The sequence below is a fragment of the Lucilia sericata genome, unplaced genomic scaffold (genome assembly GCF_015586225.1).
Source record: "Lucilia sericata isolate MDLA Ls3-8-SP2 unplaced genomic scaffold, ASM1558622v1 Contig000639F_arrow, whole genome shotgun sequence".
Lineage (NCBI taxonomy): Eukaryota > Metazoa > Arthropoda > Insecta > Diptera > Calliphoridae > Lucilia > Lucilia sericata.
Window position 1 is genome coordinate 115866 of NW_023994645.1, and position 13600 is coordinate 129465.

The 13600-nt window shown below is 30.7% G+C and overlaps 1 protein-coding gene across 2 annotated transcripts in view; it reads left to right on the forward strand.

The window, feature by feature from the left end:
- Positions 1 to 13600, forward strand: part of LOC119606940 (putative uncharacterized protein DDB_G0277255) — a 141883-nt gene that overhangs the window by 89873 nt on the left and 38410 nt on the right. For both annotated transcript variants that reach the window (XM_037960612.1, XM_037960613.1), the window contains one exon: positions 12356 to 12702. In XM_037960612.1, the coding sequence (XP_037816540.1) occupies positions 12356 to 12702 (347 nt within the window). The remainder of the gene's footprint in view (positions 1 to 12355; positions 12703 to 13600) is intronic.

Genomic DNA, 13600 nt, shown 5'->3' on the forward strand with positions numbered 1-13600 from the left:
CCTATGTCCGCCATAATTCAGTATTTTATTTCGGAAGTAAAAAAAACTGACTTATACGATATTTTGTGGCATTTACTTCATAAACAACGAATTTTTGAATGTTTAAAACTTTTTACATTATATTCCGGAGGGTACATTTGTATGGGGGCTATGTGAAATCGTTGACCGATTTTGCTCATTTTCAATACCAAATATTTCTGATCAATAAGAAATATTTTGGGAAAATTTCATATCAATATCTCTTTTTTGTGGACGCTATCGTGCCAACAACAGACAGACGGACGGACATAGCTAGATCGTCTTAGTATCTTACGAGGTCCCAGAATATATATATATACTTTATGGGGTCTGTGAACAATATTTCGATGTGTTACACACGAAATGACAAAATCAATATACCCCCTTTTTTTAATGGTGGGTATCAAAAGTGTCTCTTTTAGATTGAATTTTCAGTAGAAAATATCTCTTTTTTAAACAGACCTTTAATAGAAAAAGAGTTATTTTAAAGAGAATTCTTAGCTAGAAAATGTCTCTTTTAATGTGAATTGTTTCTTTATTTTCAAAAGAAAAAGTGTCTATTTTGAAGAGAAACATTCAATAGAAAAGTTATCTTTTTTAAAAATACTTCTTCAATAGAAAAACTGTTTTTATACCCACCATCAAAAAGGATGTGGGGTATATTGATTTTGTCATTCCGTTTGTAACACATCGAAATATTGGTCATAGACCCATAAAAGTATATATATTCCGGGTCCTTATTAAATTCTAAGACGATCTAGCCAAGTCCGTCCGTCTGTCCGTCCGTCCGTCTGTCTGTTGAAATCACGATAGGGACCACACCAGAGGAGCTAGACAGTTAAAATTTTGCATAAATATTCTCTATTACTAAGGTTTGTTTGGTATTGAAAATAGGTAATATCGGTCCAGTTTTTCGGATAGCCCAATACAAGTGGACCTCCAATAAACAGCTTTAACGGGAATAACTGCATTAGAAGTACGAGTATAGCGATGGAATTCGACATAAATAAATTTCCTATGACCCAAAATCTTTCTACAAAATTCTTGGAGGATCGGTTCATAATTGACCCTACCCCCCATATAAGGTTCCCTTTAGAAAATGACTTTAACACTCATTACTGGCCCAAAAATGCGAGTATAGCTATGAAATTCGGTATAAGTAAGTTTCTTACGAACCAAAACCTTTCAACCAATTTTTTTAAGGATTGGGCCAAAAATGACCCTAAAATCGGTCTACAAAAAGTTTTGAGGATAGGTCAACAATTGACCATACCCCACATATGAGATCCTCTTTAGAAAATTTGATGAAGATAAATCAGAAAACTACTAGTACAGCGATTAAAATCGACATAAAATAATTTTATACTTATTAACATAATTCTTCATTCCGAATTTAATGAGGACTGATTTAGCCCCTAGCCCCTATAAAACGTTCTCTTCAGGAAAGAGTTTTGGTTATTAAAATACGAGTTTTCCTTACTTAAAATACGAGTATTGCGCTAAAATTTGGCATAAACAAGTTCTATACAAACGAAATCTAAATATGTACAACATTTTATGAGTATCGGTTCATAATTGACGAATACAAAGGTCCTCTTTATGACAATTTTGTTAGAAAATGTGTATCTTTTAAAGAAACTGTTTTTATAGAAAATAAAAAAAAACCTCCATTAAAATTTAAAGAGGTATTTTCTATAGAAAATAGGTTTCTTTTAAAAAAACTTTTTCTGCAGAAAATATATCTTTCTGAGCAACTTCCTCTAAAGTAAATATGATTCTTTTAAAATATAATTTTCTATAGGAAATATGTCTCTTTTATATTGGGATTCAGTTGTATAACTGCATATCTTTACAATTCGAAAAACAACGCACAGTGGTATAGGAAAAAAAAAAGAGGGAAATAATTCGGTAACTTCTAAACGGTTAATCCGATTTTAATGAAATTTGGTGTGCACAAAGAGGAGGTGTTGTCGAGTTTAGGTTTTGAATTTGGACCTTATAGGCCAACCAGGGGCCCGGCGGGGGGTCATCAAATTAGGACACCTCGGCTATGTTAAATTTTTAAAACGATCCTATTTCTTCATTTGAGTTCCGATTTAAAAAAAATTTCGTATATAGAATCTCCTCATCGAGCACTATAAAAAATGTCGTCGTAGCAGTAAATTATCTCTTATAGTTTAGGAGATATTCGCATTTGAATATTAAAATTTTAAAATTTTTACCGTCCTTACTTTAGTTTTTTTGATAATAGCAGGTCCAAATATTTCCGATTTTCGCCATTTTTTTTTTATTTGCTTAACAACAAGTTTATATACCAAGCAGTGAAAGAATTATGTAAAAATCATGACTGAGTCCAAAGTTATAGGCATTTAAATTTAAAAAATTAAAAAAAGGCGATTTTTTGTCATTTTTTTGGGAAAAAAGTATCTTTTTCTTTTTAAGTTATCTAAAAAGTTTCTAAGAAGATGTATATAGAATTTATACTTTTTGGAAAGCTGACTTTACATAAAATACGATAAATGAAACAAAACCTAAAAATTTTTGATACCGAGGGGACCAGGTCCATCCAAAAAAACCCTATTTTTTATGGAAAATTAAATTTTGAGCAAAAATTCTCAAATCGCATAGTCGATATCAAATTATAGTGACCTGTTTTATATGACCCAATAAGTTCTTAATCATTTTGTAACGGGTTTCGATAACCCCGCCCCTGGTATGGATATAATAGGCAAAAAACCAAAAAATCCCATTTTTGGGATTTTTTAAAACTTTTTGGGAATTCCGGGATTTCTAATAAGAAAATTCGAAATTTTTATTTAATTTTGGATTTTGAGTAAAAAAATCTACCTAACTGTAAAATTTCATCAAAAAATATTCATAAATAAAATTTTTATTGCAATTTGAAAAATTTGTATCTTCGCAAAAACTGAATAAAAAACATTTTTTAATTTTTTTAAAAAAAGTATTCCGCGAATTTTTTAATTTTCAAAAATTATATACAGTTTTGAAAAATAGACAAAATTACCTTTCCATTGATATATAACATGCCTACCTAATGTTTTTTAAGTGACAAATTAATTAAGGAAAACTCAACATCTTTTAGAAAATTTACCTAGCACTATTATTTTCATCCATATATGTAACAAATTTAAGAGTTAACCTTATGGATGAAAATAATAGTGCTAGGCAAATTTTCTAAAAGATGTTGAGTTTTCCCTAATTAATTTGTCACTTAAAAAACATTAGGTAGGCATGTTATATATCAATGGAAAGGTAATTTTGTCTATTTTTCAAAACTGTATATAATTTTTGAAAATTAAAAAATTCGCGGAATACTTTTTTTAAAAAAAATTAAAAAATGTTTTTTATTCAGTTTTTGCGAAGATACAAATTTTTCAAATTGCAATAAAAATTTTATTTATGAATATTTTTTGATGAAATTTTACAGTTAGGTAGATTTTTTTACTTAAAATCCAAAATTAAATCAAAATTTCGAATTTTCTTATTAGAAATCCCGGAATTCCCAAAAAAGTTTTAAAAAATCCCAAAAATGGGATTTTTTAGTTTTTTGCCTATTATATCCATACCAGGGGCGGGGTTATCGAAACCCGTTACAAAATGATTAAGAACTTATTGGGTCATATAAAACAGGTCACTATAATTTGATATCGACTATGCGATTTGAGAATTTTTGCTCAAAATTTAATTTTCCATAAAAAATAGGGTTTTTTTGGATGGACCTGGTCCCCTCGGTATCAAAAATTTTTAGGTTTTGTTTCATATATCGTATTTTATGTAAAGTCAGCTTTCCAAAAAGTATAAATTCTATATACATCTTCTTAGAAACTTTTTAGATAACTTAAAAAGAAAAAGATACTTTTTTCCCAAAAAAATGACAAAAAATCGCCTTTTTTTAATTTTTTAAATTTAAATGCCTATAACTTTGGACTCAGTCATGATTTTTACATAATTCTTTCACTGCTTGGTATATAAACTTGTTGTTAAGCAAATAAAAAAAAATGGCGAAAATCGGAAATATTTGGACCTGCTATTATCAAAAAAACTAAAGTAAGGACGGTAAAAATTTTAAAATTTTAATATTCAAATGCGAATATCTCCTAAACTATAAGAGATAATTTACTGCTACGACGACATTTTTTATAGTGCTCGATGAGGAGATTCTATATACGAAATTTTTTTTAAATCGGAACTCAAATGAAGAAATAGGATCGTTTTAAAAATTTAACATAGGCGAGGTGTCCTAATTTGAGGACCCCCCGCCGGGCCCCTGGTTGGCCTATAAGGTCCAAATTCAAAACCTAAACTCGACAACACCTCCTCTTTGTGCATACCAAATTTCATTAAAATCGGATTAACCGTTTAGAAGTTACCGAATTATTTCCCTCTTTTTTTTTCCTATACCACTGTGCAACGGTTTATTTTTAACAGATTTTACTAAAATTTTAGGTATTTAGGATATTGGATCAATTGGCATACAATTTTTACAGGTACATATAAAAGTAAACAAGTTAGAGTGCTATATTCGGCTGAGCCGAATCTTAAATACCCTCCACCAGCTACTTTTATATTAATACTTTTCTAATTGATCAAATATTTGTACAAATAAGTCTTAAATAGAAAAATCCCAAGATTTAAACAGCTTAGATCTATTAAAATTCCAAGATTTATTGAACATTATAAACGCCATTTTCTTTTATATTTTTTAGTGCTTAGCAATATTTAATAATTTGCATGTATGCATGTGTGTGAAAGATTTAAGGATTTTGAAAATACATACATATATATAATTTTGTTCTACACAAATTGATAATGCAAATAGTTAAATAAGGTTAAAGCGCTTTTAGGGGCAGTTCCTAGTATGGGAGATAAGATCAATTATAGACCGATCATAAAAATTCTTTAAGCAAAATTTCTGTACATAAAAGCTATATTTCAGTCAAATTTTGTATCTATATCGTAATTTAGTATAGCTTTATTTGGTAATGAGTAATGTGCGTTTAAGAGATTTTCGTAAAAGGACCTTTTATGGGAGATATGACCAATTATGTATATAAAGACAGAATTTCAAAATTCTGTATCTATATCATTATTTGGTAATGAATATTGTTCATCTAAGTGATTTTCTGGAGGGGACCTAGTATGAGAGCTATGACCAAATATGGACCGATCGGGAACAAATTCCACAGTAATATTTCTGTGCATATGTGTAATACGTATATCAAATTTTATATGGATAGCTTAATTTAGTAATGAGTTATGTGCTTTTAAGTGATTTTTGGGAGGGGACCTTGTATGGGAGCTATGACCAATTATGGACCGATCGGAAAAAACTTTCAGAGTAATATTTCTATGCATATGGGCAATACTTGTACCAAATTTTATATGGATATCTTAATTTAGTAATGAGCTATGAGCGTTTAAGTGATTTTCGGGAGGGGACCTTGTATGTGAGCTATGACCAATTATGGACCGATCGGGAAAAAATTCCAGAGTAATATTTCTACGCATATGGGCAATACTTGTACCAAATTTTATATGGATATCTTAATTAAGTAATGAGTTATGCGCGTTTAAGTGATTTTCGGGAGGGGACCTTGTATGGGAGCTATGACCAATTATGGACCGATCGGAAAAAACTTTCAGAGTAATATTTCTATGCATATGGGCAATACTTGTACCAAATTTTATATGGATATCTTAATTTAGTAATGAGTTATGCGCGTTTAAGTGATTTTCGGGAGGGGACCTTGTATGGGAGCTATGACCAATTATGGACCGATCGGAAAAAACTTTCAGAGTAATATTTCTATGCATATGGGCAATACTTGTACCAAATTTTATATGGATATCTTAATTTAGTAATGAGCTATGAGCGTTTAAGTGATTTTCGGGAGGGGACCTTGTATGTGAGCTATGACCAATTATGGACCGATCGGGAAAAAATTCCAGAGTAATATTTCTACGCATATGGGCAATACTTGTACCAAATTTTATATGGATATCTTAATTAAGTAATGAGTTATGCGCGTTTAAGTGATTTTCGGGAGGGGACCTTGTATGGGAGCTATGACCAATTATGGACCGATCGGAAAAAACTTTCAGAGTAATATTTCTATGCATATGGGCAATACTTGTACCAAATTTTATATGGATATCTTAATTTAGTAATGAGCTATGCGCGTTTAAGTGATTTTCGGGAGGGGACCTTGTATGGGAGCTATGACCAATTATAGACCGATCGGGAAAAAATTCCACAGTAACATTTCTGTGCATATGACTAATACTTATACCAAATTTTATATGGATATCTTAATTTAATAATGAGCTATGCGCGTTTAAGAGATTTTCGGGAGGGGACCTTGTATGGGAGCTATGACCAATTATGGACCGATCGGGAAAAAATTTCACAGTAACATTTCTGTGCATATAAACAATACTTGTACCAAATTTTATATGCATATCTTAATTTAGTAATGATTTATGGGCGTTTAAGTGATTTTCGGGAGGGGACCTTATATGGGACCTATGACCAATTATGTACCGATCGGGAAAAAATTTCACAGTAACATTTCTGTGCATATAAACAATACCTGTACCAAATTTTATATGGATATCTTAATTTTGTAATGAGCTATGGGCGTTTAAGTGATTTTCGGGAGGGGACCTTGTATGGGAGCTATGACCAATTATGGATCGATCGGGAAAAAATTCCACAGTAACATTTCTGTGCATATGACTAATACTTATACCAAATTTTATATGGATATCTTAATTTAGTAATGAGTTATGCGCGTTTAAGTGATTTTCGGGAGGGGACCTTGTATGGGAGCTATGTCCAACTATGGACCGATCCAGAAAATTTTTTCTCTGAATGAATTCTATTGCCATAAGATTTTAATTTGTAAAATTTTGTGAAGATATCAACATTCTGACGGAAGTTATTAACAAAAAACCCATTTTCCGGGAATATGTACTTTTGTATGGGAGGTATATGAAATTGTGGACCGATTCTAAAAATTTTCAGCAGGGATCAAGCTCTTGTATAGAAACGAATGTGTGGTGATTTTCATGGAATTATCTTGCATAGTTTTCGAGAAAATTACATCAGAATGTGTAAAAAATGCTTATTTTTTTCGAGGTTGTTTTAAATTTTGATTCATAACTTTTCCCGGTGTGAACCGATTTTGCCCATTTTCAATACCAAACAACTTAGGAAAATGAAGAACATTTTGGGTGAATTTGGTTAAACTCTATTGCTTCGTTTTATCGTGAGCGTGTTTTACACAGACAGACGGACAGACGGACAGACGGACATAGCTAAATCGACTCAGAATTTGATAAGGACCCAGAATATATATACTTTGTTGGGTCTCAGATGAATATTTCTTGGTGTTACACACGGAATGACAAAGTTATATATACCCTCTATCACCACTGATGGTGGTGGAGGGTATAAAAAAAGATTTTGTATTGCCACACTAACGTATACACAACATTTGTGAAACAAATTAAATATTACTAATACGCCACCTCTACCAAAATCCACAATAACGCTACAAAAAGAACACCACAATATAGTTTCCTGTTTTAAATTAGATAATTATTCAATAAAGTTTCTCTTTAGTAGAAAAAATTTACCTAAAAGCAAAATCTTGATTGTTGTCTATTTATGAAATTTAATTAACTTCGTTTCTATATGAAACATTATAAATGAAGCTAAATTTAATAAAACTTAAAGTATGCCGCGAGCATATGGCTGAAAGAGTTTTGCCTAAATATTAGGCCAAAATTGTCAGTAATGCCTGATTATATTCTGCTATTTTATCAGTTGTGTGCTTCAAGTCTATTTAGGTATGGGAAAGGCATATCGTGACCCTATATTCAAAAAGTGCGAACTCAATTTTGGGCAAAGTGAGTTTTTGATGCAAAAGGATTCCTCAATGCATGATCCACGTCTGGTATAAATTTGAAACCAAAAAAGTAATTTTTGCACTTTTAACAACAATTTTTGTTAATATGCTATCTCAAAGTTAAATTTTTATTGAAGAAAATAAGTGCTAACTTCCATACAAATTTTAAAAAATTTTTTAAAACTTCAAATTTATTTAAAATTTATTTTGTATATTAACAAGATGAACATGCTGAACACAAAACAGGTGAAGATTAATAAATTTAATGTATAGTTTTTAAGATATTATCATTTATATATTTGTATATAAAGCCAGTTTTAGACTTTAAATAATGTTTTTCCGAAAAATGTAAAGTTATTTCAGAAATCGTTTATAACATTAAGATCTATAATATTCTATGGTTGCAATTTATAATTTTTATTATAAAAAAGTCTTTAAATGTGCAAATTATGGAATATTATTCAAAAAATATTGGTACTTTTTATATTCAAAAACGTTTCATAATTTAAAATATTTGTACTGAGAATAAGGAATAGTAAACAAGCAGATATGCCATGAGTTTTTCTACTTAAATGGTGTAAATACATCTTATTGGACTTATTGGTTTGACTTATATCCCTTTAAAAAAAAAAAAAAAAAAAAACATTTCATAAAATTATAAAATAACGCATATTATTAGAAGAAATTTTTGTTCTATTCTTTGAACAAAACATGCTAACTTAGAACAAATATTTATTTTTTTGTCGACCAAAAAGTGCTATCTTAAATAAGTCGCTAAAATGTGCAAAATATTAAAATTTTTTTATAGGTAAGAATTAGTAAGTATGTTAAAAACGTATTATGGAAGAAATATTGTCTTTTAATGCAATATTTCACGAATTAAATAGTTTTTTTGCTTTCCTGAAAACTAGACTTTATTGATTTAGCACTTTTTGAATATAGGGTAACGATATTTAAAATTTGTTTTCTTTGTATTTCTGACTTCTTGCTATATTTCATTCCACTCTTTTTTTAGATTATTTACGGTTTTCAAACCCTTAAACCAAACCACATTCACCTATGATTCTGTTTGGTTCTTTACTGTTTTGCCATATTCTCCAGTTCGTTGTATTTCTAATTTTGTTTATATTTTTTTTCAGAGGTAAATCAACTATAAAATTGATTTTCTGGTATTTTTTTATTCCCTTTGGTAACATGGTTCTAGACCACTAACGTTTGTATAGATTGTGTAGCGATACTGTGGCAATTGACTGGCAAGGAGTGGTTGTTAAATATTAGTGAAAACATTTATTTATAAAAATACAGGTTTACTATGTAAGTTTATTTTTTGCTTGGCTGGAAGGAACAAATACTTTCACCTACAAATTTGTGTTTTTATTTAAATTGGGTGTGTCAAGTTTACTCCGAAGAATTTCTTTGGCTAATAAATACAAGAAGCATCTTAATTTTAAATAAATCTATTAAAATTCCATGTATTGTTTAGCATATGATTTATATAAATCTTTTACAAAGCTCTTTTAATAATAGTAGATTAATATTAAAAGTCAGTAGATTATAAATTATATTTTATTGTCAACTCATAGTGCTTAATTTTTGATCTATGATTATGACTTATTTTATGATTAAAACTTTTTTATATAATCAACTGAAAATTAATTTACTTAATCCTTTGCTTAAACTTTATGTTTGATGACTTTATAAAAGTAAATACATATTCCTTTTAAAGTTATGACAAATTAAGTCTGAAAAAAATTAATAATATTAAAACTTAAATTCCTTAAATTATCAACAAAATCCTGTAAACTCGCGTCAATAATCTCTTGATGTCTAACTAGCAACGCATAGAATGAACTTTACTTCATCATCCGTTTATGAATAATTCTATGCTTAAGTAGACTAGTAAATAGTTTTACTATACATTTACTCATAAACATCTATGATGTTTTGCCTTTCATTTACTTGCAATTTAACAAACCTGGGATTTGTACAATAATCTCTACTTAAGTGACATAAAACAAAAGAATGTTAAGTAGGGGGGGAAATATAAAAGCTTATGAAGAAAAAAAACACAAACTATAATCGGGCGTGGCCTACACCCTACACCAATTGCGAATATTAAATGTGATTCATTTTCAATAATACAGCTTTTTTGTTGAATCTTAGGTTCCAAATAATATCTGTTCATGTACGGTTGTATGCTGACTAGGAGAAATAAAAGGCCGATTTCAATCATTTTCAACAGCCTTCGTCAAATGATGAACTTCTAAGGGGGACTTTGTATGGGAGCTATGACCAATTATGGGCCGATCCAGAAATTTTTTCTCTAAATGGATTCTATTGACATAAAACTTTAATTTGTTAAATTTTTGTGAAGATATCAAACTCAAACGAAGTGAGTTCACTCGGAGGCTTTGTGGCTCATTGTGATACCATTAAAATTGTCATTTCCTTATGTTGAGAGAATGGTTTCCCTCTCTAATTTCGTTGACTACTTGCTACTAGTAACGCATCTTTGAGAGAGTCCAGGGGCCAAATTATGGCATACGATATCGATCGAAATCTCCATTCAGATTCTATTGAGATTTCGATCGATATCGTATGCCGTAATTTGAACTCAGATCATGAATAAGAGCTCTCATAGAAGGTGTTGTACCGATTCCACTTCTTCTCTTCCAAGCAGCTTCTACAGTAGCTATAACGTGGATAGCCCATACGTTCCGACATATGTCCAATCATGTAGTGCCCAGAAGCCTTATCGAGTTCTAATTAAGAGACAAGAGAGTCCTATGCTTTGCCAGAGTGGGTCACAGCAGTCTGAATATTCTGGTGATATTTGACCACATGTGTTCCGTTTCACTCAAAGTCCAGTCATCTATCAATTTCGATAAGGTCGTCAGGGGAGTGTATATAGCCTTTTGCGCAAGGGTTAAGACTAGGAATGCCCCTTTGGTTGCGTATTCATTAAATATTTAATTTCCCCGGATGCCCTCATGTCCTGCAACTCATATCAATTCAACGTTGTGTCAGTTGTACCAATGATTGAATACAATTGAGAAGACATTTCAACTTAATAACATTGGAGTTAAGAGCCTTGCTTGATGCAAGGCTGTCCAAGTATATACATATATATAGTCGAATTTTCGAGATTTAGTTCCCGGATTCTTCTGGCGGCACATTCTGCCGATTTTTGGATAGATAGTAGTATATTAGACGTAGTTGAGAGATAAAAGGCTCAAATCGGAAGGTCCGGTTGCATGAAGGGGACTTTGTATGTGGACTAGGGTCAAAGAGACCCGATCATGATGAAAATTGACAGCGTATTTTATGTTTTTAATGCAGAAAATATGTATCTACCAGAGTAACTTTTTCTAAAATAATTATCATTCTTTAAAAAAAAAATTCTATAGAAAATATGTCTCCTTTAGGATTCGGTTGTATAACTGCATATTTTTATAATTTAACCGATGAAAAAATATTTTGTTAATTGCCACACTAACGTATACACAACATTTGTGTATCTATATAATATCACTAATACGCCACCGCTACCAAAATTCACAATAACGCTACATAAAGAAATAGTTTGTAGTACAGTTTGCTTTTTTTAAAGAGGATCAATAGAGAGATAGGGTAAATTATGGACCGATCGTAATAAAATTTTTCAGAGAGATTTAGGTTCCTATAAAACTTGTTCATGACGATTTTTCCGATATACTGGTATTATTAAGCCAATTTTAAGGGTTAAAGTAATTTTCAGAAACGAACCTTAATGTGGGGGTTGTGGTGTGAACTGATCCTTATCACATTTAATAGAGTAAGTTTTGTTTGTGTCGATTTTCATTATAGTGCTAGTATTAGGCCAGTTATGAGCGTTAAAGTTTTACTGAAAGGAATTTTATATAATTGATAAGGTTAATTATGAGCTGATCTTTACCAAAGAAATTTTTGTTGAAATAAAACTATATTGTATCGAATGTCATCTGACTGATCATGACAAATTATACATTTTATATCTTAGATTGGTCATCCATTTCTGCTAAAATCAATGATTCTTCGCTATAAAGTACACATTTACTCCTGATATTCATTCCTGGTTTCTCCAAATGTTGCAAACATTAAAACAAACCACCTTTACCTGTGTAACTTATAGTAAAGTAAACAAACATCAAAATTAATAGGAAAAAACTGCTTAAATCTAGAAACATAACAACAAGCATATTTTGTTTAATGTTGCTAAAATAATATTAGCATTTTTATAACGCATTTAAAATAATAAGTATACGTATCTTTTACTTTTAACATTTTCAGTATACTTTTCCTTTTGTTTTCAAGTATTATTTTGATACACTTCAGTAAAGATGAATTTAGGTTGTTGATGTCATTATCTTCTCTTGTCACATTTACAGATGCTGCTCTTAATGGGGGAGTGGACGCAGGTATTGTTGGTACAAATAGTGGTGCTAGTGGTGTTGTTGGCAATTTCAGACTGTCCTCTCTATCATCTGTAACATCTTCATCCTCATCATCAATAACAGCGTTTTCGTCATCGTCGTCGTCGTCATCATCATCATCAGCGACGGAGACAGAAAGACCGCGTATATTTCGTAACAAACATCATCATGAACGTCATTGGGGGCCATTTTTTGAAGAGCCACTCAACTCAACAACCTCAGGCGATAATAGTATAACAACAGCCCATCTCTATACGGAAGCAGTACTTAACTGTCGAGTTGGAATGCTGAAAGACAAAACGGTATGTTGTTAAACCCATTATTTATACACACAAAGTGTATGTCGATGTGTATGTGTGTGTGTATTTGAGTTTCCCTTTCCTATTCTGGCATTCCACTTTTCCTTCTTTTTTATTTAGATCACTATGTTGTAAATAACAGCAATATCAGAAGTAGCAACAACAACAATAACTGAAAATAATTTCTATAGAAAAATCTTAAAGTATTCCAAAGAAATAGGAAGCCGAATGTAAGACTGAAGAATAAATGAAAAAAAAACACAAACGAATAAGAAGTTAAATTATAGTGTCATTATATTAAAATTCATAAATAATATAATGTTTGCCAAAAAGTCAAGTAAAACTTGTGTGGCAATACATATTACTCCATCCCATATACAGATATAAGATTTTTAAAAAACCATTAATGTCTTTATATACATACATACATACATAGTCTGTTTAAAACAGTATTTAAAACACCCAAAGGCAAACTTCAATTTGACTAAAAGCTTAGCTGTGCTTAAAGGATATGATTTTCAACGAAATGAGAAAAAATGAATAAAAAATATATTTATTTTTTTTTTATATGACAAGCACCCTCCCAGTCTAACTGTGGCAGCGCTGCTAGAATGCAAGAAAAGTATAAAAAAAACATTAAAAAACTGCCTGTAAAATATGAAAAATGAACTCAGAGAATGAGGAATACAATTCTACTTATAATTGCAAATGACAGTGTGTATTGCAAAGTGTAATATACTGCCGTTATCACTGTGTCGGACACAGCTGCTGTTTCTTGAACTGCTATTTGAGTATAGCAACTGAAATCTGATAATCACAGTGTGTTTTTTTTCTGAACTCCAAGTAGGATCTACGGGTAATTTAGTCGAGATATTTCTAAACTATATGCTCCCTTAATAAG